The sequence below is a fragment of the Canis aureus genome, chromosome 12 (genome assembly GCF_053574225.1).
Source record: "Canis aureus isolate CA01 chromosome 12, VMU_Caureus_v.1.0, whole genome shotgun sequence".
NCBI lineage: Eukaryota > Metazoa > Chordata > Mammalia > Carnivora > Canidae > Canis > Canis aureus.
This window is the reverse complement of record NC_135622.1, coordinates 12367314-12395125: the sequence shown is the minus strand read 5'-3', so window position 1 is coordinate 12395125 and position 27812 is coordinate 12367314. Positions and strand designations below refer to the sequence as shown.

At 37.3% G+C, this 27812-nt stretch overlaps 1 protein-coding gene across 9 annotated transcripts in view; it reads right to left on the bottom strand.

The window, feature by feature from the left end:
* DENND2C (DENN domain containing 2C) overlaps nt 1–27812 on the bottom strand; it is an 83378-nt gene that overhangs the window by 29480 nt on the left and 26086 nt on the right. For 4 of the 9 annotated variants that reach the window (XM_077842761.1, XM_077842768.1, XM_077842769.1 and 1 more), the window contains 5 exons: nt 9004–10026; nt 8122–8258; nt 7616–7728; nt 6753–6923; nt 2288–2384 (listed from right to left, as the gene is read on the bottom strand). In XM_077842761.1, coding sequence (XP_077698887.1) covers nt 2288–2384; nt 6753–6923; nt 7616–7728; nt 8122–8258; nt 9004–9833 — 1348 coding nt within the window. In that variant the 5' untranslated portion in view covers nt 9834–10026. Of the gene's footprint in view, nt 1–2287; nt 2385–6752; nt 6924–7615; nt 7729–8121; nt 8259–9003; nt 10027–10146; nt 10271–10874; nt 11010–24977; nt 25112–27606; nt 27692–27812 lie in introns of those variants that run through there. The other 5 variants (XM_077842762.1, XM_077842764.1, XM_077842763.1 and 2 more) reach the window with 5 other exon arrangements.

Sequence of the window (27812 nt, the reverse complement as noted above, 5' to 3'; positions counted from 1 at the left end):
AAACCTAGCATGTACTGACAGGGTAGGTAAATAGAATTACCTGGTTCTACTAGTCATTGTTGATCTATAGACAAAAAGCTTAAGGAAGAAAACAAAAATCTGAGAATGTGACCATGGCGCCAGAAGTTCCTCAGGCAGGACAGAAATTCCTGGCGCCCACTAGAGGAGTTGGTGACAGAGACTGGATAATTGTATATTCTCTTTGAGCCATGCAAAAGAAAAACACAGTTGTGGGGAAGGGTTACAATTTAGGGACTGTTCTTTTCTTTGTTTTTGTTTTTTTCTTCGTTTTTGTTGTTAGAAGTTAGCAGTCCATGCTGTTGAATTTTTTTTTCCAATAATGACACAGTGGGAAAAAAGGGCTTGGCTCTCCAAAAACTTATTTTAGAGCCAAATTTACTAAAATGTTGCTAATCCATTAGGCATAAATAAGGCATACAAATAAAATAAGAGATCAGTAAGAGCCTATTTCACAGCAGACCTTGACAGTGTAGTTGTCAGCAGACTGCTATTAATCTGGGAAAATGATAAAGTTTTGTAAGAATTTGTCCTGGCCCCAGGATCTTGAAATTTTACCTAATTTGCAATTCATAATGTATTTCCTTATTTAGAAACAGTGACAATATTGGCCACATAGGGTATCGAGAAAATGAAAGATAATGAGTCTATAAGGGTCCAGCATATTTGACAACAGCTTTCATCTTCTGTATCTTGTTCTGAATTATACCAATAAAAGGCTTTTGACAATACTCTTGTTGAGGATAAGAAATACACATGGAGAAGAAATAAACTGCTAGGGGCTCCTGGGTGTCTCAGTCGGTTAAGGGTCTGCCTTCAGGTCAGGTCGTGATACCAAGGTCTTGGGAACAAGCCCCTCATTGGGCTCCCAGCTCAGCGGGAGTCTGCTTCTCCCTCTGTCCCTCACCCCTGCTCACACTCCGCTCTCATGCTCTATCTGAAATAAATAAAATCTTTTAAAAAATAAAAATCAAAGGTTATGAGAAATATTGAGAGTAAGTGATGATAGAAAGGATAAAATTTCCTGGTACTGACACTTCCTCCTCTATAAAATTAGGATAGTCTCTGCCTCTTAGTGCTATCGTATGTTGTCCATGGGATAAAGTACATATAAAAACGAATACTTCATTTGGTAAATGGTACCTGTTAGTAACCATAACCAAAATGATTTCTTCTGCAGAAGTTTTCTTTTTCTTCTGCAGAAGATTATAACATGTTTTGATAACTGCTTCTGAAAATATGAAAATTTGAAAAAAATATGAAAACTTGTATCTAAAATGGTGACTAGTTGCTTTTAGAGTAAGGAAAGAGAGTCTTAAAAAAAAGGAAAGAGAGTCTTAAATTGTAGCACTGGAGAATTTTATTTTCAGATAGTAATTGTTGGAATGCAGAACAGATTTTCAAGGGAAATTAAGAAATTGCTGTTTTTGGACGTCTGTACAAATAGGAAACATTCTTCTCTGGTATGACTTGGCTGTTGTTTCTCACTTGACAAAGACTGCTAAATTCTACATATTCTTTGCCAGACAACCAAGTCAAGGATCTTGCATGAGTCTACATGAAATTCTAATAATTCACTATGGATGCTGAAAGTTTCTGTATTAAGACAATACAAGTTTTGGGGTGCCTGAGTGGCTCAGTTGGTTAAGTGTCCAAGTCTTTGTTTCAGCTCAGGTTGTGATCTCAGGGTTGTAAGATCAACTCCCGCCCCCCCCCCCCCCCATCGCTGTCAGGCTCAGCACTCAGCTTGGAGTCTGTTTAGATTCTCTCTCCCTCTACCTCTGTCTCTTCCACACATGTTCTCTTGGAAAAAAAAACAAACAACAAACTTAAAAAGACAACATATGCTTTATCTAGACATCTGAAGGATAAAACTATTGAACTGAGTAGATGATTACCAGTTTAGCACCACATATGTGTGGTCTACATATATATAACATGCCCATTTCTCCACTAAAAAAGTCTATACTGATGAATGACTATAAATCAAAGTATGATTATAAAATAATGATGCAATCTGCCTATGAAAATTAGTCTTATTGGTTTCTAATTATTTTTTAACTTATTTATTTTTTAACTTTGTTTTTACTTGGTGCCAAACTAAATAAAAGGGATTTGAGGAAGAATAAGAAATAATCTCTTATCCTAAAGAAGTTACATTTAAATGGAATAGGAAAGTAAACCCAAAATTGTAATTCACATAAACATTAAGTTATATGATTCCCTCCCCAAATGCTGATAGTCAATGGACAGCTGGAACAATTCTTACCTTTTGAAGGAGGTACTTCTTTTCCAGTATATGGGTGTAACTTTACCCTCTTTTTCCCTCTCTTAGATTCAAATATGTCAGCAATTTTCAATACAAGCTGAAAAAAGACCAACAAAGTACAAGTTAATATCAACACCAACTTGGTTTTTTTAAAGACTATTTTTATTTTTGTTATTATTTATTTTTATTTATTTACTTTTAAAAGATTTTATTTATTTATTCATGAGAGACACAGAGAGAGAGAGAGAGGCAGAGACACAGGCAGAGGGAGAAGCAGGTTCTATGCAGGGAGCCCGACGCAGGACTCAATCCCAGGTCTCCAGGATCAGGCCCTGGGCTGAAGGCGGCGCTAAACCGCTAAGCCAGCCGGGCTGCCCTAAAGACTATTTTTTAATCTCTATACCCACCTCGGGGTTCCAACTCACAACCCCTAGATCAAGAGTCGCACACTCTACTGCCTGTACTAGCCAGGTGCCCCTCACTTTTTTTTTTTAAAGATTAAATACCAAGTTTTGATGATATTAATTTATTAGTGATTCTCATTAGAGAAAGATCCACTTGATAAATAAAAGCCTTTACATTTTTTCATTTTGAATCTAAAGTGGAATTTTATATTAAGATAAAATGTTTCAATACAAAGTCCATACATCATGAGTAAGAAGAGGAGAAAAGGGTATCTCCTTTCCAGAAGAACCAAGCACAGGCTCTTAGATTCCTTGTCACTCTACGTCACAACATGCAAGATATCTGCCTACTGCGCTCTATTTGTTGACCAAACCTTTCCTGTTGCCCAGAGTAGGAAGAGGAATACTCATTCCACTTGGAAGGCAGGATAAGGCTCAGTTATTTCTGTTCCCAGGAATTCTCTGCAAAAAGAAGATAATCATGCTGACCAAGTTTTTGTCAAAGCAAAAAACTCTTTGCTGTCAGGAGCACTAATATCGTAATTTATTTTAGAAATGTCATAAAAATAGGAGCCTCTCAAATACGCTTTAGTATAAAAACCAGGCTTCAGGGCGCCTGGGTGGCACAGTCAGTTTAGCATCTGCCTTCAGCTAGGGTCATGATCTCAGGGCCCTGGGATCAAGTCCTGCATCGGGCTCCCTGCTCCAAGGGGAGCCTGCTTCTCCCTCATCCTCTGCCTCTTCCCTGGCTTGTGCATGTATGCACTCTCTCCCTCTCTCTCAGATAAATAATTAAAATCTTAAAGAACAAAAACAAAAACAAAAACAAAAAAACTAGGCTTCACTTAATAAGCGTGACTTAGAATGTTTTTCTTCGCTGCTGGGAGGTGTGCATGAAAGAGACAGACACACACACACACACACACACACAGAGTAGGGTTAAAAAAGAGTAAAGATGTGTCAACAAAACTCAAAAAGTCTTTTAAAAAGAGGAAAAAATAGGGACGCCTGGGTGGCTTAGTGGTTGACTATCTGCCTTTGGCTCAGGGTGTGATCCCTCAGGCCTGGGATCGAGTCCCACATCAGGCTCCCTGAATGGAGCATGCTTCTCCCTCTGCTCTGTCTCTGCCTGCCTCTCTCTCTGTGTGTCTCTCATGAATAAATAAATAAAATCTTAAAAAAAAAAAAAAAAGAGGAAAAAAATCAAGCTGATGAACAGCCATTTTTAAAAGGACGAATTTGGGGCATCTGGTCAGCTCAGTCGCCGGAACATGCAGCTCTTGATCTTGCGGTTGTGAGTTTGGGCCCCACGGTGGGTGTAGAGACTGCTTAAATAAATAAACTTAAAAAATAAATAAAAGGAGGAATTCATTAGTTTTTCACACATATTTATCATTCTTCTTAAAATTCCAAGCTTTGCATTAATCATTAATCCTGATTTAACATATTTAATACCAGAATTACAACTGTTAGGAACATAAGAACCAACAGTTGCTTGAGAAAAATGTTCCTCTTTTCTCTTTTGTCTTGTTTCTCTAGCAATCCTGGCAATCCATAGGCAGCGAATCAGTCCAGACCAAGAAAAAATAACATGTGAGAAACATGTGCTTCCAATATGCAGATTATTCCCACATTTTTGGATGAGTTTATTCTTTTAAAGATTTGGTGGCTTCCATTCAAGTGAAAATTTACCAATATTCTTAAGTATTACCATTATGAAAAAAACAAGAGAATCCAAAATAAAAAGGTATTGTTAGGGGCTTAGGAAAGACATAGAGAGTAAACATGTATTTTGAGACATAATGACCAAAAATAGTGTAATTATTATTTTGCCTTTAAGATTTATTTATTTATTTTAGAAAAAGAGAGTGTGAGCTCAAGGGGTATTAGGGGCAGAGGGAGAGGGAGAGAGAATCTTAAGTAGACATGACGCTGAGTGCAGAGCCTGACATGAGGCTCGGTCTGATGACCGAGAGCATGACTGGAGCTGAAACCAAGAATTGTATGCTTAACTTAGCACCACCTGGGTCCCCTTAAAAATTGTGTAATTATTAATGAGCATTTGAAAATTATACTCAAAGAGACTCAAATATTTTAAAGGAAAGGGAATTATCTGTTGTAGAAATAGAAGATAAAGTAATAAAATTGAAATTTTGGTTATGAGTTAGGAAGAGGAGCTTACATTTACTGTCTGGTAAATACTGTAGGATACAGAAGGAAATACTGTAGAATATTCTTCCTAAGAAATTATAGAAACCATATTGCTATACACAGTTGCAACGAACAATGTGAGACATTAGGAAATCTACTCTTGCAAACAATCCCACACAGGCTCTCACAGTAGGGAAAAAAAAGAAGGGTGGGGAGAGGCATATGGACTACATCAGTGATCTTCAAACTATGAAACTAGTTTTCCTTCCAGGGATAGTTCTAGTCATCAAAGGGGAAGTAAAAGAAAACTGCTTTCCTCATGGAATGCTGTTGCTGAAGATACTCAACAGTCAAAATTTGTACTGTAAATAGGACATCCTAATAGGATTTAATCCAAAGAGGGTCGCTAACAGTTTATTCCTGCTTGATCAGCAAGAGTTCATCACCAGATTTTCCCACCTCACTTCTCAAAAGACCTTTGAAGCAATACTAGAAGAAGAAAAGTTGGATCATATCACCTATGGTTAGAAAGAGAACAAGCTTTGAGTACTTGGGGGATCCACAGTACCTAAAACACAGAAGCAGAAATTAAAAGCACAGCAAATTTCCTTGGGTCTCATTAAAATCTACAATTCATTATTCCCAAATATTGGTTAATGTCATTCCAAGAATGTCTTAAATGCAATCCCTTATGTGTTTGTAGTCTCAACCCCTGTGAACACATGATCTGTCATCTCTGGGTCATGTAAGGAGGCTGCTTTGTTGTGTCAGCATGATCTACCAGAGGAGAGAACTACTGTAGAATGCCTAGCAATTCTCTAAATATCTGATTCTTACATATTCCTCACCATACGCAGGACAGTAAACAGCTAAAGAGTTGTGTGTTTTGTTTTTATTTTTTCACTGAGAGATGTGTTTAGTGCTTTTTTAAAACCATGTGTCTTTAACTCTTCACATATTAAAGAGGGAGGGGCAGGAAACAGATCAGAAGAATTAAAGTATTGTGGAACAGAATATTTCCCAAGGAACCAATTAGCAGTTACTAAACCAAAAAACAGCTGGGACTTTCGTTTAATGTTAAAATCAGGCACAAAAATAGTGTGCCAAATGAATACATTAACTAATTCAGATGGGATTAAGGGAAGGAATACTACTTAAATGATTTGATTTTTTTTTCATTTATGCAGAAAAAATACTATTTAAATTATTTTTTCATTTCTGAAAACATTCTAAATCATAGAAGAATGAAGTAACAAAGAATTTTAAAATATTTTCATGCAACTTAAGTGTCTCTCCTTAAAAAAATATATCTGTCTACAAATAATCTCAATTTCTTCATTTTGGTTCTAATAGTTCTGGTGGAGATGATTTAGATTTACTGCCTTTTCTCCCTTGAGAGAGAAATCATTTATTTAATGTAATTGCTGATAATTTCTATTTCCAAGTAAGAGTCAAATTTATTTTTTCTGCCAAATGGAAATTTTTTCCCCAAATTAAAGGCATATACTTTGTTATTACTGAAAATCTGTAAACTCAGGCACAAAACTTGTTTACTTTGGCATTTAAATAAATGAGCGAAAATAACACAGAAGCCAGTTTAATAGAATGTCCTCTTACATGAGAGTCTAGTGCTTCCTTCAAACAGGCAGCTGATTTTAATGAGAACTAAGATAACCAAAGTGAAACCTTCCATCTAAAATCAATTTTTCAAATCCATAAAGAAGCCCTGGCAAAAGCCACTCAGCATTTTTCGTGTATGAGCAAAAAACCTAAAACTTAAGGCGGCCTTCCAAATCTTCTCATTCCAGTAGATCAGTTCTAACCTATTATTCATTTCAGTCTAAAGTTTATTTATTCTCATTTATGGAAATGAAGTAAGAGTCAAAGAATGAAAGTACTAGAGTCCTTACCCTTGGAAGATTTTTCTTTTTCCTGTTTGCAACTTCTCCAGCTCGGAAAAGCTTCCATTCAGTTAAAGTGACAGGCAAAGTGGTATCCTTTGTAAGCTTTGACCGTAAATAAGCTTGGGAGGTTTTCAGTTCCATAGTCTTCCGGTGGAGGAACTGAGGTTTGGGAGGAAGCTACAATAGGAGGAGATGAATTGGTAATGCAGATGTCTAGGTAATGCAGATGTTCTCAGGATCAAGTTGTCTTAGAAAAAGATTTATCTTGTCTTTAAGTTTATGCTTGCATATCTTGTCTTGACAATTTATATTGTCTTTAAAGTCACCTCATTCAAGGACACCAGAATTTCCTTTTTACTATTTGTAAAGTCGTTTCTAAGGTTTCTAATCGAAGGGTCTACTACATTCATCATACTTCATCATCACATTTCCAGAAAACAACAGCTCAGAATCCTCGTTAATTCAAGGCAGCCTTTGCTTGCAGGGGTGACAAATGCTTTCAGGGGCAGGGCAGGTAATTTAGGCCATAGACTGTAATGGGACCAATAGGGAGCTGTGCTAACTACAGTGACATGAAAAGCTCATGGCTTGTCTAAAGGTGTTCATATTCTCATTTTTTTGTTGAAGTGTTAGTAAATGAACAAACAAAAAACCCCAAACCAAAGAAACAAAAAACTGTTGTGCTGCCCAAACCAACCCCCCCACCGCCAAAGAACACAAAAACCACCACTACCAACAAAACCCATATTTCAGTGCCTCTTAATCTAGGTCCTAGTTAAATAAACCATATTAGCCTTCTTGTGGAGATCATAAACAAAATTCTTGTTAATCATATATCATGTTTTCTTATATTAATTATTTGGTTATACCTTTGGTGCTCTGAAAGCACTTTTAGGGGGTGGTAGCTTCCATGCCGAAGGGGATCTCCACATGGGCAAAGGCTGCACTGGAATATCTTCATATGGATTTTCTTTGGTGGGATCTTCAAAAATAATGGGAAAACAAAAGTTTAGAGAAATGTAGTTAAATGGAAACAAAGTGACTACAGCTAGGAAAAGAAATAAAGAACTATGTTCAGCTTCCTATTCTATAATACTGACACTTTAAGCTTGTAAACCACTCAGGTGTCCAACCAAGCTAAGAAAATTCTCAAAATACTATACTATAAACATCTACTTCTGAACTCAGCAGTCCACTAAGCTAGCTATAAAAACCATTCAAGAATAAAAGAATTTATATGACAAAAGTTTCCCTGTTTAAAAGAAATATCCACAGCAAAAGATGCTTGATTATAAAAGAAAATACCATCCTGTAGCGAAGGGCCCCATCAACTATATACTCATTAAATTTAATTGCAAAGTTTGCAGACACGTACATATGATATCCTCATAGATATTGTCCTCCGACTGTGTGTAATAAAGTGCTGAGCCAGAATTTCTTCCAAGTTCTTCATGAATCTTCTGTGAGTTCCGATTTCGAAAGTGCTGAATATCCTCAAACTCAAAGGATTTCCTTAAGAAAGGAGATATGTTTTAAAGTTATATGTTTTAAAACTCTAGTCTTCTTTAAATTGGTATGATAAAGAGAAATCATTAAGTAAAGGACTTGTGGGGCGCCTGGGTGGCTCAGTCAGTTAAGTATCTGCCTTTGGTTCAGGTCATGATCTCAGGGTCCTGGGATCGAGTCCTTCATCAGGCTTCCTGTTCAGCTGGAAGCCTGCTTCTGCCCCTCCCCACCACCCCCCTGTTTGTGCTCTCTCTGTCAAATAAACAAATAAAACTTTTTTTTTTAAAGTAAAGGACTTGTATGCAAAATTACAGAGTTTTTTTCTTTTATCAGATACCTAATAATAACAGACTAGGCTGGTACCTTATACACACCAGGAGAAAATTGGAGACTTCTTTGGGCCAATGATATTCATGTTCTTTATTACGTACCTTTATTAAATTCCCTCTCTAATGAAAAGTGAAGCCAAGACCAGCATGCCCTAAATGAAGCAGAAGAATGTACGTACTTCCCTACACATTCTTACAGATTAAAAAACGCAAGTTTTTCTGATGTTCTGATGTCAGCAGATTGTCTTAGAAATTATCTCCTTTTGTAGGTACTTCTCCCTTGGGTTCATCAACATCTGTAAAATCAAACTAGGCCTGTAACCCAGACAGGGAAATGAAAATGGCTTTGAAAAGAAAAAAGCAGCTCAGTAGTTCTGAAAGGACAATACATAGAAATCATTACGAAGCAAATAAAAACATACCTTTTAGATCTCCCTCTGATTTTTCTGCCATATTTCTTTGGTTCAGGTTCCTGAGAAGAGGCCAAAGAAGACTCTGCACAAGAATTATTTTCACAGTATTTTCTGTCACAGTTTCTTTCTTTACATGGCATATCACCGGATTCAGACAAATATCTGAATGTCCTACGAGGTTTGGGCAGAGGATTTATAGAAGGTCCACATTCTTGTCCCTCGGGTTCAGAGTAAACATTTTCTAAGCTCTTGGTTATTCCATATGAGCCATCCAAAACTCGGAAATCCAGTTCTTTTTCTGAAGAATCACAATGTTCTAAAGACAAAGTGAAGACTTTATCTGGGGGGAGTGCTTCTATTTTCTTCCACAGTATCTGTGAGGTATAGAAATTTCCAGGAGGTAAGGAAGTCTCTGGATCCAAAGCAACTTCTTTCCCGTTTTCAATCTGTTTGACCCGAGAACATACCCAACTGGATTCCGATTCCTTTCTAAAGGGGTGAGCATCATCATCATTGCCATGTTTCTCGCTTTCATCCTCAGCTTGATCGTGCCTTGTAGCATCTTTGTTAGTATCCAGGCCAACATTATGAGAGTTGGTTACATCCAACTTTATGCTCTTTCCTTCAGCAACAGGAGTTTTCTTAAGAAGAATCTCTTGATGATAGTTATTGTATCTCACTCCAAAGTCCTTTGGCTGCCACTTCTCTGCATGAGATATACCATTAGTTCTTCCTTCCCACTGAGAAATTTTTTGTTTGATGTTTTTGCAGTGGCTTCTTGACAGTGTCTGAACAGCAGAACGAGAAAAACCAGCATCCATGTTCCCAGTTGGGTGCATGACAAAGCATGAATTTCACTGAGGCTCCATTACAAGGAACTGTGAAATACTGTATTCTTTTTATCCTGTCCGTTAGAATCCAAACAATTCCAGTATTTACCTTTCATCTTTAACTTGGAAATCTCTTTTTAAATAGAAAAATCTTGATCATGGGACCTTGCTGAAAATGGCTGTGATTTTATCTTGAATATTCCTATTAAAAAGGGACAATCCTGTGTTAACACAGTTTTATAATCTCCCAATTTAAAGTCCACTAAAACACTGCCTATCTATCCCGAAATAATCCATTTACATTGCCTAGGTAAAAATGTACCTGTCACCCATTAAGTAATTCAGCTCCACAGAGGCATTCCTAAGATGGTGATGTAACACAGAGAAAATATCACTTGTGATATTTTTCAGATTGTCAGCGTCAATGTTCTGCCATATGTAATTTCCTAAAGTTACGGAGAATGAGGTTTTATAAGAGATTACACATAGTAGTATACAATGTTACAACATCAATTCTTTATGAAATCTTCTCAGTGAAACAAAGACCAGCAAAGTATCATCTCAAGTAACTAAAAAGTACATATATGCATCCAGAGCAAGAGCCCTTTAGTCCGGAAATACATCAATACCTAATATCTTTCTTCTACCCTATGTTGGGAGACAAATATTAGCTTTCATTTTAACACACCCTTATTTCAACTTTACTATTAGCAGCACAGGATTCCATAGGCGCAGTGCTAATGACAATCCAATGTGTCATTATTTAACAGTTACTTTAAAATATTGTCATTGGGGCACCTGGGTGGCTCAGTGGTTGAGCATCTGCCTTTGACTCAGGGTGTGATCCTGGGGTCCCGGGATCGAGTCCCACATTGGGCTTCTCGCGGGAGAACCTGCTTCTCCCTCTGCCTGTGTCTCTGCCTCTCTCTCTGTGTCTCTCATGAATAAATAAAATCTTAAAAAAATAAAAATAAATAAAATATCATCACTGACTGAATTTTGCACATCTCTGCCACCACACCTTGGACCCAAATCAGCAAAAATACTTACAGCCACTGTCACATTCCTTCCCTTCCCATACAGGCTTCACTCATTTAGGCTCATAAATGTTTCCTCAAATGTAAAATTTGGCATAGAACTATTCTTGTTAGTTGAGTAAAGACCTGATCTCACATTCTACTGTATACTGGTTATAAATAGCAACTGATTCAAAACTTCCTGAGGCAGGGGTCATCCTTCCTTGAGCTTTGTCTGTGGGACCCTGATTAACAGGCAGGAAAATATCTTGGCCGGGTTCTGTCAGAGCAGCTGACCAAAACTGCTACACAGTTCACACTCAAAATTTATTCTAGGCAGGGCAACTGCTAACCAGGACTTCTACCAACTTTCTTTCTTTTTTTTTATAATAAATTTATTTTTTATTGGTGTTCAATTTACCAACATACAGAAGAATAACACCCAGTGCTCATCCCGTCAAGTGCCCCCCTCAGTGCCCGTCACCCATTCACCCCCACCCCCCGCCCTCCTCCCCTTCCACCACCCCTAGTTCGTTTCCCAGAGTTATACCAACTTTCTTTTAAACCATTCCTACAAGTCAGTAGGAAAACCAGCTTTGCTGGCAAATAAACTTTGATGAGGATCTAAGGCAAAAAAAAAAACAAAATAAAAACAAAAAACCATTCTAAATAATCATAAGAAATTAAACTAATGTGGGTGGAAAAAAACCCCAAAGCCCTGAAATACCAAAACTGTTGTTGCAGAACCCTGGTTTTTGTTTTTGTTTTTTGGCTGCTGCCACCGTCACCACAGCTCCCAGCCCCTGCTCCGCATGACCTGCCCGCACTATCTGGCACCCAGGCCCAGAACTCTCAATAAAAGATTTTTTGTGGATTATCTATCTATCTATCTATCTATCTATCTATCTATCTATCTATCATCTATTTATTCATGAGAATATGCAGAGACACAGGCAGAGGAGAAGCAGGCTTCCTGTGGGGAGCCCAATGTGGGACTTGATACCAGGACCCCGGGATCATGACCTGAGCCAAATGCAGACACTCAACCATTGGGCCACACAGTGCCTTCGATAAAAGATTAATGCATAATGGGATCCCTGGGTGGCGCAGCGGTTTAGCGCCTGCCTTTGGCCCAGGGCGCGATCCTGGAGACCAGGGATCGAATCCCACGTCGGGCTCCCGGTGCATGGAGCCTGCTTCTCACTCTGCCTGTGTCTCTGCCTCTCTCTCTCTCTCTGTGACTATCATAAATAAATAAAAATTTTTTAAAAATTAAAAAAAGATTAATGCATACAGTTTGAAGGTACAATCAGCTACTGCTCATTATTAAAACTTTAAATCATTTTGTTGCTTCTGATGTTTATAGAGGATTCCTAAGGATTTTAGGGTGTCCTTGAGACTCACATTTTCCTCACTACAGACAACATGGGAGTACAGTTGACCCTTGAACAAGGCCAGGGTGAGTGGTGCTGACCTCCTCCCGCAGTTGAAAATTTGTGTATAACTTTTGACTCCTTCAAAATTTAATTACCAACAGCCTACAGATGGTAGGAAGCCTCAGCAATAACATTAACAGCTGATTAACACATATTTTGTATGTTTTATGTATTATATACTGTTTCTTAAAAATATACTGTACTCTCACATCAAACTAGAGAAAAGAAAATATTAAGAAATATCCTAAAGATGAGAAAATATATTTAGTGCTGTACTGTACTTATCGCAAAATATCCACCTATAAGTGAACCCAAACAATTCAAACCTGTGCCATTCAAGAGTCAACTGTATTTTTCTCTCTCCTAGGAGCCTAGTAGAGGTTTCTAGCCGTCATTGTTAATGCTTTCTTTACTTTTCCTTTGTTAAAAGGAAAAATTAATATGTGAATGTAAGGTATGAATGTGTTGAACTGGGAAAAAAGATAAAATTTGCTAGGGCTAAAGAAATTTTTAACTTGAGGGCAGCCCTGGTGCCCCAGCGGTTCAGCGCCTCCTGCATGCAGCCCAGGGAGTGATCCTGGAGACCCGGGATCGAGTTCCACATCTGGTTCCTTGCATGGAGCCTGCTTCTCCCTCTGCCTGTGTCTCTGCCTCTCTGTGTGTGTTTCTCATGAATAAATAAATAAAATATTTTTAAAAAATTTTTAACTTGAAAATCACTAGCCACAAATGCTAAATTTATGGACTTCACACACAAAGATGAATGATGTGTATTGATGGTGTTTCAGGGGCAATGGAGTAGCATAGCAACATAAGACACTCCTAACATAAGCAGGCATTATAAACAGAAATGCTACTTGCTCCTACATGTATGTATTAATATACTGTAGCTTTCAAAACATGGACAAAGGATTTCAGAAACAGGAAAGTTTTAATGCACCTAACTAGATAGATTACCTACATAGGTAGTACAGAGAATTTACCTTTTATCTGATTGCACAATTCCAATTTTTGACAGATTAAACTCTTCATAATGTGGCTTGCTTATTCTTATATACAAACTCTGATTCTGTTCCATCTAAAAAATCAGAATCACTCACCAAACCAAGATTTGCATCCATTGTTTTCTTATAGGTATCTCATGTCCAACTGGGGAGGTACCTTGCTCCCCAACACCACCTCCAAGGGCTCTCCTGGTCTGTGAGATACTTTATATCCCACTTCCCACCTCCCCAGTTTCTTGGGTTGACCTCCACTACTAAGTTCTAAGTTGAACATGAACATTCTAAGCCCTAAGTTCTGGCCCAGTTTTCAAGTCCTAGATCTCTCCACAGCTGCATCTTTTGAAAACTCCTAAAGCCAACTCATACATTTGTTCCTAGAGACTGCTTCAAGTTTGCTGCAACAGTTCAAACAAAAACATAGACTGAGAAAATATGACAACTTCAATAATTTTTAGAATTTTTTTCTCTAACTTAATACCACGAAATGAGTCAGACTTCCCTACCCATTAAAGATGACTAAGGCAGGCAGGACTCACAATTTAAAGGGGCAGGAGAGCACTCAATAACCACAGTGGACATCTCAACAGACAAAACAACAGCAACAGTCATTCAGGTCCTTGAGTGAACAAAAGATGAACAAATCTGAAAAATCAAGCATGCTTTTAAAAGTATAATAAAACAGCATGACTGGAATAAAGAGCACTAACCAAACTTTTTTTTTTTCTATTCTTTGTTCCCAAAGAGGTGATCCTTCATCATGTATCCTGGTTTTTAATAATTTTTTTCTTTCTTTATTTATGAGCGACACAGAGAGAGCATGACAGAGAGAGAGACTCACACACACACAGACACAGGCCGAGGAAGAAGCAGGCTCTATGCAGGGATCCCAACGCAGGACTTGATTCTGGGTCTCCAGGATCACACCCTGGGCTGAAGGCAGCGCTAAACCACTGAGCCACCTGGGCTGCCCTGTCTCCTGGTTTTTATTTTCTTAGTATTTACTTTCATCCAAGAAACACATCAATAGAAGTTTTATCAGCTTAAAATATAATGCATCATATAACTTATATATAGGATTCTGTGTTTTTAGCATATGAAAAGAAATCAGTTTGAGTCCATCTGGGTAGGTGAAATTCTCTTTGGAAAAGAGAATGCTGATGCTCTATTTCACTAACTCAAGCCTTACATGGAAAGCTTCTCACTCCAAATCCTTTAAATATTTTATTTGATCAAACATTAAATATCTGACAAAACAGGAAGAATGTGTAATATTCTAAAAGTTGATTTAAAAACTGATGAAAGGATATGCTTTTAAAGATATATTTATTTGGGGGGGCATGCGTGAGAAATGGCGGGGGGGGAGAGAATCTTCAAGCAGACTCCTTACTGAGTGTGGAGCCCAGACAGGGGGTGGGAGGGTGTGGGCTCAACTCACAAACCATGAGATCAAGACCTGAGCTGAAACCAAGTTGGACACTCAACTGACTGAGTCACCCCAGCGTCCCAAGGATATGCTATTAAATGATTAATATTTTTAATGTGCATTTTATACCTCAATTAGAATATTGATGAAAGGGATGAGGAAGACTCACTACTGGCTACAATAGAGTCATTGAACTAGACTTGTCTTCCCAATATAACTATAAAACTTTACTTATATAGTAAATAAAACAAATGCTTTCAGATACTGGATAACAGGTAATACAGGACTGTGATCTCTGAATAAAGGAAAACAAATGAGGCTGGCACTACGCTGGCTCAGTTTTCATGCTGGAGGCTCTTTCCAGAAAACAGCCGAGAACAAGATAACTTTGCTGAATTACAGATTAAGAGATCGGAGTTTGAAGAGGTTAGGAAAGATGGAATTTTCAGGGCAGCATATCATAAAGGAGGGAGCAACAGGGAAAAAGCTCTAGAAATCTACATAGGATCCCCTTGAGTCTTGTTTGAATACTAAGTTTTTAATACTGCACAGGGTAACACTTCACAAGGGTAGAAACAAATTACTGGGAAAAGAACAATTTCCAGGGGGATTCCTGGGTGGCTCAGCGGTTTGGCGCCTGCCTTCGGCCCAGGGCTTGGTCCCAGAGTCCTGGGATGGGGTCCCACATCGGGCTCCTTGCATGGGGCCTGCTTTTCCCTGCTTTAATGGCTTATCTTAATACCTGACCTTCGGCTCAGGTCATGATCTCAGACTCTTGGAATCGAACTCTGCATTGGGCTATCTGCTCAGCAGAGAGTCTGCTTCTCCCTCTCCCTCTGCCCCTCTCCTGCCTGCTCATGCTTGTTTGCTCACACTCTCTTTCAGATAAATAAAAAATTTTAAAAAGTCTTAAAACAATCAAGCTGATTCATAAGGAACTAAAGTACCCACCAAAATAAAACTCAGTAGTTTTTACTAAAAACTAAATCTAGACACTCAGCAATGTAACATTCACAATGTGAAGCATCCATTCAAAATTACAAAACATGTAAAGAAGCCTAAAAGTGAGAAAAATCAGGAGAAAAATCAGTCAAGAGAAACAGAACCAAAAATGACAGACACAATAGAGTTGGCAGACAAAAATCTCAGGTCAGATACTTTAAATACATTCATCAACTTAAAGGAAAACATGAACATAATCAGTAGTGAAATTAAGATATAAGAAAAAAGGAAAAACAGAGCCTCTGGAACTTAAAAAAAAAATGCCCTATCTGAAATGAAAAATTCACTGGATGGGCTGAACAGCAGATTTTATTTTATTTTTAAAGATTTTATTTATTTATTTTTCTTTTTAAAGATTTTATTTATTTATTCATGAGAGACACAGAAAGAGAAAGGCAAACACAGGCAGAGGGAGAAGCAAGCTCCACGCAGGGAGCCTGATGTGGGACTTGATCCTGGGACCCCAGGATCACGCCCTGAGCCAAAGGCAGAGGCTTAACCGCTGAGCCACCCAGGCATCCCAGATTTTATTTATTTATTCATGAGAGACACACAGAGAGAGGCAGAGACACAGGCAGAGGGAGAAACAGATTCCTTGAGGGAAGCCTGATGTGGGACTCGATCCCAGGACCCCGGGATCACGCCCTGAGCCAAAGGCAGACGCTCAACCACTGAGCCACCCAGGTGCCTTGAATAGCAGATTTTAGATACTGAAGAAGGATGATCAATGAAGTAAAATAAGGACCAATAGAAATTGTTAAAAACAAAAGTGAAGCACAGAGAGAAGAAAAGCTAATGCTAAAACAAAACCCCAAACCAGGTTCTTCCTAAAACAGTATCAAGCAGTTTACCTTACATACATTTGGAATCCCACACATGAAGGGGGAAGGAAGACAGAACAATATTTCAAAAAATAATAGCTGGGCAGCCTGGGTGGCTCAGCAGTTTAGCGCCACTTTCAGCCCAGGGCGTGATCCTGGAGACCCGGGATCGAGTCCCACGTCGGGCTCCCTGCATGGAGTCTGCTTCTCCCTCTGCCTATGTCTCTGCCTCTCTCTCTCTCTGTCTCTCTCTCTGTCTCTCATGAATAAATAAATAAAAATCTTTAAAAAAATAATAGCTGAAATTTTTCTAAATCTCATGAAAATTCTAAATCTGTAGATTTAAAAGAGTCAACATATCTCAAACAAGATAAACACAAAGAAAGCCTTTTCAAGTCAAACCATAATCAAGCTGCTGAGAATCAGTGACAAAGAGAAAATTCTTAAGTGGCTAGAACAACAACAACAAAATTACATATCACATATAGAGAAAAGGGTAAGCAGGATACAACAGAAAATATTTAAAGTGTTGACAGGGGAGGTGGACAGGTCTGTGAATACAGAATTCTAGACTTATCCTTCAAAATGAGGGTTGAAATAAACACATTTTCAACTGACAAAAGCTGTGAAAATTTGTGAGCAGCAGACCTGCAGACAGGGCCAGTGACATAATTCGTGGGTCCCAGTGCAAACTGAAAATGTGGGGCCCCTTGTTCAAAATGCAGGAAAAGTGCTTTAAAGGTAGATATGAAGTTTTTTTTCCTTTTTTCCTGCAGTCTCTTTGAATTCATCACAGTGTTCTTTAATTTACTAAAGTTCTAAGTTTAAAAATTTAAATTAGCATGACTTTCCCATTCATGTGTGCAATGCCATTTTAAATATCAGAGCATTTAACTTATATGCAGAATCACTGAAAATAAAACAATTCCTATTTTTGGCTTGTCCTGAAGGGTGCTTCAAGGCTGGCTGAAAGAGAGAAATAGCCAGATTCAGAAGATTGGAAGGAACAAGGGAGGGTTTGTTCAGGCCTGGAACCAGCCAAGAGGAAGCTGTCAGATCTAGGGATATTTGTGGAATGAGCACAGATTCTCCCAGGAACCTGGAAGCCTAGCTGCAGTGTGGGGCATGCCCAGGCTTCCTTGGGCCTAATGGCTGCCAGAATGCCCCTCCTGCCAGCCACCACACAACATGCCAGGCGCTGGCTGAGGCAGGGTCTGGGGAAGTACAGCCAGATATCTGTCCCTCTTTCTCTCTCTCTTTCTCTCTTAAATGCATAAACAAATAGATCTTTAAAAAAAAAAAAGAAACTATGCAAACTACAAGCCAAAAAATAACGACCTTAGACTAAAGAAAATACTATCAATCTAGAATTCTATGTCCAGCAAAAATAACTTCTAAAACTGAAGGTGAAATAAAATTATTTTAGATTAATAAAAGGAGAAAATTTCTTGACCACAGATCTGCACTACAAGGAATGTTAAAGGAAGTACACAGAAAGCAATGATTAATCAGAATTTTCAGATGAGAAAACTGAAACCCAGAAAGGTAAAATGACATCCAACAGGCACACCTCCCCAACTTGTGCCAGACAGGTAACCCCCAAGTATCTATAAACCTCTGCCCAGAACACACTTGATAATCGGGATCGGGTGGGTGATAGGCTCACCTCTCTAAAACCAAGGCCTCCCCTTGGCTGTTCACCAGATATACCATGGTGCTGACAATGTGGAGTGAGGTAGCCATTGTCATGCCCTGTTTCAAGACACCATGAGTGTACATGCGCAACTTCAACCCTGACAGGCCAGGCTTTTGCTAAGAACAGAGTGACAGTGGTCACAGACTGTAGGTAGGGAAGGGCCACGCAGGGCTAGCTAGAGAGAGGGCAGCTGAGGGCAGCCGGGATGGCTCAGTGGTTTAGCGCCGCCTTCAGCCCAGGGTGTGATCCTGGAGACCCGGGATTGAGTCCCGCATCAGCTCCCTGCATGGAGCCTGCTTCTCCCTCTGCCCGTGTCTCTGCCTCTCTCTCTGTTTCTCATGAATAAATAAAATCTTAAAAAGAAAAAGACAAAAAAAGAGAGAGGGCAGCTGAGAACCCAACTTCAGGAGGTGGCAGGAGGCAGGGCCCCGTGTGAATTGAGACTTCAAATCCTGGTACACTGTATTGTCCAATCAGACTTCACATACGAAACACAAAATCAAGGGTGCCTGGCTGGTTCAGTTGGTAGAGCATGCAACTCTTGATCTTAGGGTTGTGGGTTTAAGTCCCACAGTGGGTGTAGAGATTACTTAAAAATAAAATCTTTAGGGACCCTGGGTGGCTCAGTCATTTAAGTGTCTGCCTTCAGCTCAGGTCATGCTCTTGGGGCCCTGGCATTGAGTTCTGCATTGGGCTCCCTGCTCAGCGGGGTGTCTGCTTCTCCTTATCCCTCTGCCCCTCCCCCTACCTCATGTGCATATGCATGCACTGTCTCTCAAATAAATAAAATCTTTAAAAAAACCCTCACAAATTCAAAGATTAAGTTATCAGAATTTCAAGATGGCTACCACAGAGCATAAAACCTCACAGGGCCCTTCTGAGTGCAGGATCCTATACACTGATTGTCTGCTCATTAAGTTGGCCCTATATACACTATACAAAATGTTATAGAAAGTTATACAAATTGAAGAAAAATGACACCAGATGGAAATCTAGATATGAACAAAGAAATGATGAGAACCAAAAATGGTACACATGGGTAAATTTAAAAACATACTTTTTTCATTATGAATTTCTTTAAAAAGATGATTGGGGCAGCCCAGTGGCTCAGCGGTTTAGTGCTGCCTTCAGCCCAGGCTGTGATCCTGGAGACCCGGGATTGAGTCCCACATCAGGGTCCCTGCATGGAGCCTACTTCTGCCTCTGCTTTTGTCTCTGTCTCTCTGTGTCTCTCATGAATAAATAAATCTTTAAAAGAAAAAGATGATTGCAAACTAAACATAATAATATATTGTGGAATTTATAACAATGTGGTAATGAGATGTAAGAAGAGCACAAAGGAGGGAAAGAAAAATGGAAATACAGTACCATAAATTTATATATGAAGTATTACATTATTTTTTTTAAGATTTTTAAGTAATCTCTACACCTAACACAGGGCTTCAACTCACAACCCCAAAATCAAGAGTTGCATGTTCCTCTGACTGAGCTAGCCAGGAGTCCAATGTAGTACATTATTTGAAGGGGAAAGATTAAAGTTGTATGTTGTGAACTCTAAAGCAATCACTAAAAGAATGGAATTCTTAAAAATAGTCAGTGTAGAAAAAAGTGGGGTTGGGGGAGAGGAGGAAGAACCACAAGAACAACCACCATCACGACCGTAAAACCAACAGAAACAGAAAATGAATAGCAAAGCTGTACACTTAAATCTGACCATACCAATAATTATGTTAAATGTAAATGAAGTTAAACTCTAAATAAAAGGCAAAGATGATCATACTTGATAAAAAATGCAAGATCTAACTCTGCACTTCTTTAAAATCTATGCCTTGAATTTAAAGATACAGATCTGTTAAAGAGGTTCAAACACTAAAGTAAACATTATCATCAGAACACTGGATTAAAAAAAAAAAAACAAAACAAAACAAAAAAAGAACACTGGATTAATCGTATTAATATCAGACAAAGCAGACTTCTAGCCAAGAAATACTAGCAGAGATAAAGACATTTTAAACAAAAATGGAGTCAATTCATTGAGAAGATTGAATAATCCTAAATGTTCATGTACCTAAAAACAGAGTTTCAAAATGTAAGAAGCAAAATATGTCAGAACCAAAAGAACAAATGGACAAGTTTGTAATTTTTCTGAGGATTTCATCAGTCTTCATGAGTAATAGCCAAATTGACAGAAAATCAGGAAATATATAAAAGAATTGAATACTACCAGTAATTAACTTGACCTAAGTAACATTTTAGAACTCTATATCCAACAATAAAATATATATTCAAAAAAATGAAATATATATTCAAGTATACATGGAATATTTACCAGTAAACTTTATGTTGGGCCATAAAATAAAACTTAATGAGTTTTAAATGATTAAAGTCATTCTGAGAATGTTTCTCTAACTCACAATGGAACATAACTAAAAATAAATTGTCAAAAGACATCTGGCAAATGCCAAAATATTTGGAAATAATGCTTATGCTATAAAAGAAAAAAGTTTGGAAACAATGAATGAGGACACTATATCTTGGTGTTTTAAATTGAAACACATTTTATCCTATTAAATTTCAAGTTATTATTTTATTTTTTTAAAATATTTCATTTATTTATTTATGAGAGACACAGAGAGAGGCAGAGACATAGGGGAGAAGCAGACTCCCTATGAGCAGCCTGATGGGGAACTTGATCCCAGGAACCCAAGATCACAACCTGTGCCAAAGACAGACACTCAACCACTGAGCCACCCAGGTGCCCAAGTTATTGTTTTAAATTATCCCTCAGATTAAATGCTCTAGGTTAACATCTGTTTAAATTATCTTACTGCCAATTCTGCACAAAACAAACCATCCTTTTCAATATTACATCCTTCTAAATCCTATAGTGAAATCTGAATGTCATTATATCACTTAATATCTAAAAAACAAACAAACAAACAAAAAAACCTCAATGACTTAAGGTTGTTTCTTAAGAAGCAAAAAAAAGTAAGTTAATCTCAAAGCAAATAGAAGAAAGAAAATACTAAAACATAAATATTAATGAAATAGCAACAACTGAACAGAGAAATCAATGCAACATAAAGTTTTTTGATAACATCAACAGATTGATAAATTTAGGTGGACTGAACAAATAAAAAAAGAAAAAGCACAAATTAGCAATATGAAGAATGAAAAAGGGGCCATTACCGTAGATCTTACATTAAAGGATATAAAGTATGATTATGAATAAATTTGTTTTAGTAAATTTGACAACTTAAATGAAATGGACAAATTCCTTGAAAGATACAAATCGCCAAAAGAAACACAAGAAGATACAGGAATTCTGAGTATCTTTATATTTATTTTTTAAATTAAAATTTTAAGTAAAAGCTTTTGCAGGTCCATGTAGCTTCACTGGTTAATTTTATTAAACATCCAAAGAAATAATATTAATCTTACACAAACTCTTTCAGAAAATAGAAGACGAAATATTTTCCAATTCATTTTCTGAGACCAACTTTACCTTGTTAGAAAACCAAAGACACTATAAGAGAAGAAAAATATAGAATAGAACTCATGAACATAAATGTGAATGTCCTTTAGAAATATTAGCAAATAAAATTCATAGATAAATATAAAAGGTACTAAGTCATGACTAAGTAGTTTATAAGAAAATGCAAAGTAGCTTTAACATTAAAAATCATCATATTTATCAGATAATTAAAAAACCACTTGTAATTACCTAAGTAGATGCAAAAAAGCATTTGAAAAAAATTTACTGGGCAGCCCGGGTGGCTCAGTGCCTTCAGTCCGGGACGTGATCCTAGAGACCTGTGATGGAGTCCCATGTCAGGCTTCCTATGTGGAGCCTGCATCTCCCTCTGCCTGTGTCTCTGCCTCTCTTTCTCTCTCTCTCCCTCTCTGTGTCTCTCATGAGTAAATAAATAAAATCTTTAAAAAAAATGTACTCATTCATTATTGGGGGAAAAAAAACCCTCTAGCAAATAGGAAATTGAATTTCCACAATCTGATAAATGGCAACTATGAAAAAACTACTGCAAAATCTCACTAAGGTAAAAGATTTAACACCTTTCCCTTAAGACTGGGAAAAGGGCAAGGATATTTTCTTTCACTGCTTTTATTCAACAACACTGTATGAGAAGTCATAATCAATGCAATAGGGCATGACAAATTAAATAAAAGGTATTTAGATTGGCAAAGTGCCCTTTCGGCTTGTTAACACTGAGAAATAAGGTCATGAAAAAAGGAGGGCTTGGTGTGGTGCTGCCATTTCTAATGTCTTGGGACTCTGCACCTTTTGCAGAACTTCCAACAGCACTATGTTGGGACAGAGCATCCAGAGGTTCACAATGTATGTGGTCTGTAAGAGCCAGCATGAGGAGGGCCTAGGGAAGAATTTGTCATTTTCAATGGAAAACAAATAGCGTTACTAATTTTGATGACTGTGTACTTTGGATCTGGATTTGCTGCACCTTCTTTTTTATAGTAAGACCCAGCTGCTTAAGAAATAAGGATATTTTAATTAATCCATTAAATAGATGTGAAAAGGAGCATTTAAGAGGTGCAATCTCTTTAAACAATTGGAAAATGAAATGTAAAATAATATTCAAAAAGTCACACAAAAATCATGAAATACATAGGGGTACAAAATTTGTACGTTGAAAACTACAAGACACTGCTAAGAAAAAAAATTAAAGAACTACTAAATAAACAAAGAGATCCATCACATTAATGAACTAGAAGATTCAATTTTGTTAAGACATCAAATTCTCTCAAAATTGATCTATAGATTCAACACAGTTCTAATAAAAAACACGGCAGGCTTTGTTGCAGAAATTGACAAACTGATTCTCAAATTTATCTGGAAATGCAAAGGAATTCAAGTAGCCTAATTTTTTTCAATAATAAGAAAGTTGAACATATACTACTGATTTCAAGACACTATAAAGCTATAGTAAGCAAGACAATGCGTATTAGAGACAAATGGATCAATGGAACAGTACAAAGTCTAGAAACTGACCCACACTTATAGTATCAATTGATTTCCACAAAATGGAAAAATGTCCCATTTTGGGGGAAAATAATCTTTTCAGTAGATGGCTTTGGAACAAATGGATATCTATATGGAAAAAATTAACCTCGACCTTCACCCACATCATTTACAAAAATTAACTTGAAATATATCATAAACCTAAATCTAATAGATAAAACTACAAACCTCCTAGAAGAAAAAAATAGACAAAAATATCTGTAGAGGAAGAAAAGATTTACTAGGACACGAAAAAGAACTAATCTATAGAGACAAACTGACAAATTGGACTTCAAAGTTAAGATCTTGTGCTTTTCTTAAGATGTTTTAAAAATGAGACAGGGAGAGAATATTCAAAATATATATATCTGACAAGCACTTAATTCCATGATATAAGGAACTATTATAAATCAATGATATGGTAAACAATACAATGAAAATATGCATCATATGTGAACAGACATTTTACAAAAGATGTTATAGGTAGCCAGTAAGTATCATTAAGCACCTGAAAAGCACCTGAAAATGACTATCATTAGTCATTAAAAACCTGAAATTAAAACACAAGATACCACTACATACCCATTAGAATGACTAAAATTTAAAAGAATACTAAGTATCGGAGAACCTAGAACTCTCAAACACTGCTGCTATAATATGGTACAATCACTTTGGAAAACAGTTTGGCAGTTTCCTATAAAATTCAACATACAATTGCCATATGAAGTAGCAATTTCACTTGCAGGTATTTAATATGAAAGAAAAGTGTTATGTTTACACACATACTTCTACATGAATATATTCACAGCATCTTTATTCAGAATAGCCCAAACTAGAAACCAAAAGGCCATCAACATTGAATGCATAAACAAAGTGTAATATATTCATACAATCAGATATTTTTCAGTAATAAAAAGAAACAAAACCAACAATACGCACAATGCAGACATCTCCCCAAAACATGAAGAAACAAAAAAGTACATACAGTATGATCCCACTCATATGAAATTCAAGAACAGCCAAAATTAATCTAATTAATTAATCTAATCTAAAAGAAAGAAAGCTGATCTGTGGTTGTCTAGGGCCAGGAGGGTGAGAACTAATCACAAAAGAGTATAAGGGAACTTTTAGGGGTGATGAAAATATTACATATGGTAGTTCCAAGTGTATACATTTGTCAAAAGTAATTGACCATACACTTAAAATGGGTGCATTTTATTGTATGAAATTATATCCTGGGGCAACTGGGCAGCTCAGTCAAAAGAGCATCCAACTCTTTACCTTGGGGTTTTGAATTCAAGTCCCATGTAGGGTGCAGAGATTACTTTAAAAAATAAAAATAAATTTAAAAAATAAAGATAAATTATATCTCAATAAATTAACGCAAAAAAAAATGATAAAAGGTAAAATACCTAGTACACTCTGAAAATTCTATGCATTTTTGCTCTTAAGACAAATGAGAAAATCAACCTGACTTTTAAAAAAAGGTTTAAGGGGGATCCCTGGGTGGCTCAACAGTCTGGCACCTGCCTTTGGCCCAGGGTGCGATCCTGGAGCCCCGGGATTGAGTCCTGTGTTGGGCTCCCTTCATGGAGCCTGCTTCTCCCTCTGCCTGAGTCTCTGCCTCTCTCTCTCTCTCTCTCTGTCTATCATGAATAAATAAATAAATAAATCTTTAAAAAAATAAATACAATAAATTTAAAAAAAGGTTTAAAACGAGCACCTGGGTGGCTCAGTGGTTGAGTTTCTGTCTTCAGCCCAGGGCATGATCCTGGGGTCCTTGGATGGAGTCCTGCATCAGGCTCCCTGCCGGAAGCCTGCTTCTCCCTCTGCCGGTGTCTCTGCCTCTCTCTGTGCCTCTCATGAAAAAATAGAATATTTTTTTTAAATGTTTAAAATATGTAATTTTGGCATTGATTTGTATAATATTTTCAATTACAAAGCAATTTCAGTTAATCCATCTCTTCTCTTTTTCATAACAACCTTGATACATATTATTGTATCTGTTTTTAAAGGTGAGGCTACTTAAGCTCAGAGAAGATAAATGAATGGCCTAGGATACAAAGCCCAAAGTTTTCTTCTATATCACAGCTACTTTAAAAATTTTGACAATAATTTCAACTTTTTCCTCTGCCAGAGCCAGAGCCAAGGAGTATTCTAATTGTTTCCCATGCAATAAAGAAAAAAAACAAAAAACAAAAGGCAACAGGATGTGATTTCCTGAATCTGAACCTTTAAGGGAAAACAATGCTAAAAGCAAATTTAAAAACAAAGGGCGAGTGCACCCGGGTGGCTCAGTTGGTTAACCATCTGACTTCAGCTCAGATCATGATCCCAGGGTCCTGGGATTGAGCCCTCCACTGGTTTCCCTGCTCAATGGAGATTCTACTTCTCCCTCTCCTCCTCACTTGTGCTCTCTCTCTCAAATAAATAAAATCTTAAAAAAACAACAACAAATGGTCTCCTTGGTTGAAGCACCCCCTCAAAGTAGGTGCTACTGGTCTTCTGTACCCTTAATAACAAGTGACAATCATTTAATTAAATAGCATTAATAAATTTGTTACTGAACAAACAAAATCCAAAAGTGAATTTCACTTTGGGGACAATTCAACTATCTTTCAGCAAAAACAATGCTCTATTTAATTTTCAAGTAAGATTAAATGCTTGGGGACAAAGGACTTAACAAGGGTCCATATTTGTATGAATTCCAGAACTTTTGGGAACAGTGAATATAGGCTGAATAAAATATGTTAAATTTTTTTTTTTTTAAATCAAGAGTCAGACATTCAGCCAACTGAGCCACGCAGGCATCTCTTCCTCTTTCATCTTAGATACATTATATCACGTAGTGAAATTGAGAGAAATCTTTTTTTTTTAAGATTTTATTTATTTATTCATGAGAGACACTGATAGAGAGGCAGAGACATAGGCAGAGGGAGAAGCAGGCTTCCTATGGGGAGCCTGATGTGGGACTTGATCCCAGGACTCCAGGATCACTCCCTGAGCTGAAGGCAGATGCTCAACCGCCGAGCCACCCAGGCATCCCTATGTTAATTATTTTAAACAAAAATCACTTTTTGTATTCTAGTCTACATTCTGTAGAACCAGTATCACCTTTCTCTGAACAACAGATTTTGATCAGGAAATCTAAAACAAGTTATCATACCACCATATTCTTTTTTTTTTTTTTCATACCACCATATTCTTAACCAGATAAATAATCTGAGATTTCTTCCTCAATGAATTTAACCCCCAAGAATATTACACTATCCATTGCAGATTTACTTTAAGCTCTTAGCTGTTCTTTTGTGAAGAGCTGCATAAATGCCTATGTTTAAAATGCAAGTTTTAGGGGCATCTGGGTGGTTCAGTGGTTAAGCGTCTGCCTCCGGCCAGGATCATGATCCTGGGTCCTAGGATTGAGTCCTGAATCAGGCTCCCTGCAGGGTGCCTGCCTCTCCCTCTGCCTATGTCTCTGCCTCTCTGTGTCTCTCATGAATAAATAAAATATTTAAAAAATAAGTAAATAAAATAAAATAATGCAAATTTCAGGGGGTACCTGGGTGATTCAGTCAGTCAGTTGGGCATCTGACTCTTGATTTCATCTCAGGTCATGATCTTAAGCCCTGTGTAGGGCTCCTCTGAGCTCCACTCAGAGCCTGCTTAGGATTCTCCACCCCTCCTCTCTGCCCCTCCCCCCACTTGAGCATGTGTTCTCTCTCTCATATAAATAAAAATCTTAACAAAATAAAATAAAATGCAAGTTTCAGGTTTAGTGCCTGTTTACCCGAAAAAAAATGGGTGCCAAAAGGACTCAAATTACTAATCTACTAGAAGGAACACAACCAAATGGAATCAGAATCACTATATGTGTCATAAGGGTGACTTAATTCAGGAAAGATACAGACAAAAGATAAAATCTCTAGGAAAGATAACCACCTCCATCCTCCCTTCCCCAAAAAACTGCTACTGATTAAAAAAAAAAAAAAAAAGGTAGCATTACTAAGAAGGGAAGATAATTCTCATTTATTTTATGCCTACACTGTGCAAGGTACTTTAACAAACACTATACTTTTCTTCTCAACTATATCGTGTATATATTAATCTCTCTGTACCATATTCTCCATCTGAAAAATGGGGAGGAGTGACTTCCCTGTTAGTCCAAGGTTCTAACAGCCAGTGGAGATGAGATTCAGACTTAAGTATGACTGCTCCAAAGTCATTTGCTTTTCCTACTCACTATGCTATACTGTCCCCCAAACAAAGTACACTGGACTAGAAATCAGAAGAAATGGAGTTAAGTCCTAACCCTGCAATTTACTAGCTGTGTGATCATAGGAAAGTCATTTTACCTTTATGGGTTTCAGTTTTCTCATCTGAAAATTCTTTAATCATTGATTTCTGTGTACTTCCTTTAACATTCCTTGTAGTGCAGATCTGTGGTCAAGAAATTTTCTCCTTTTATTAATCTAAAATAATTTTATAAAAAAATAAAATAAAATAAAATAAAATAATTTTATTTCACCTTCAGTTTTAGAAGTTATTTTTGCTGGACATA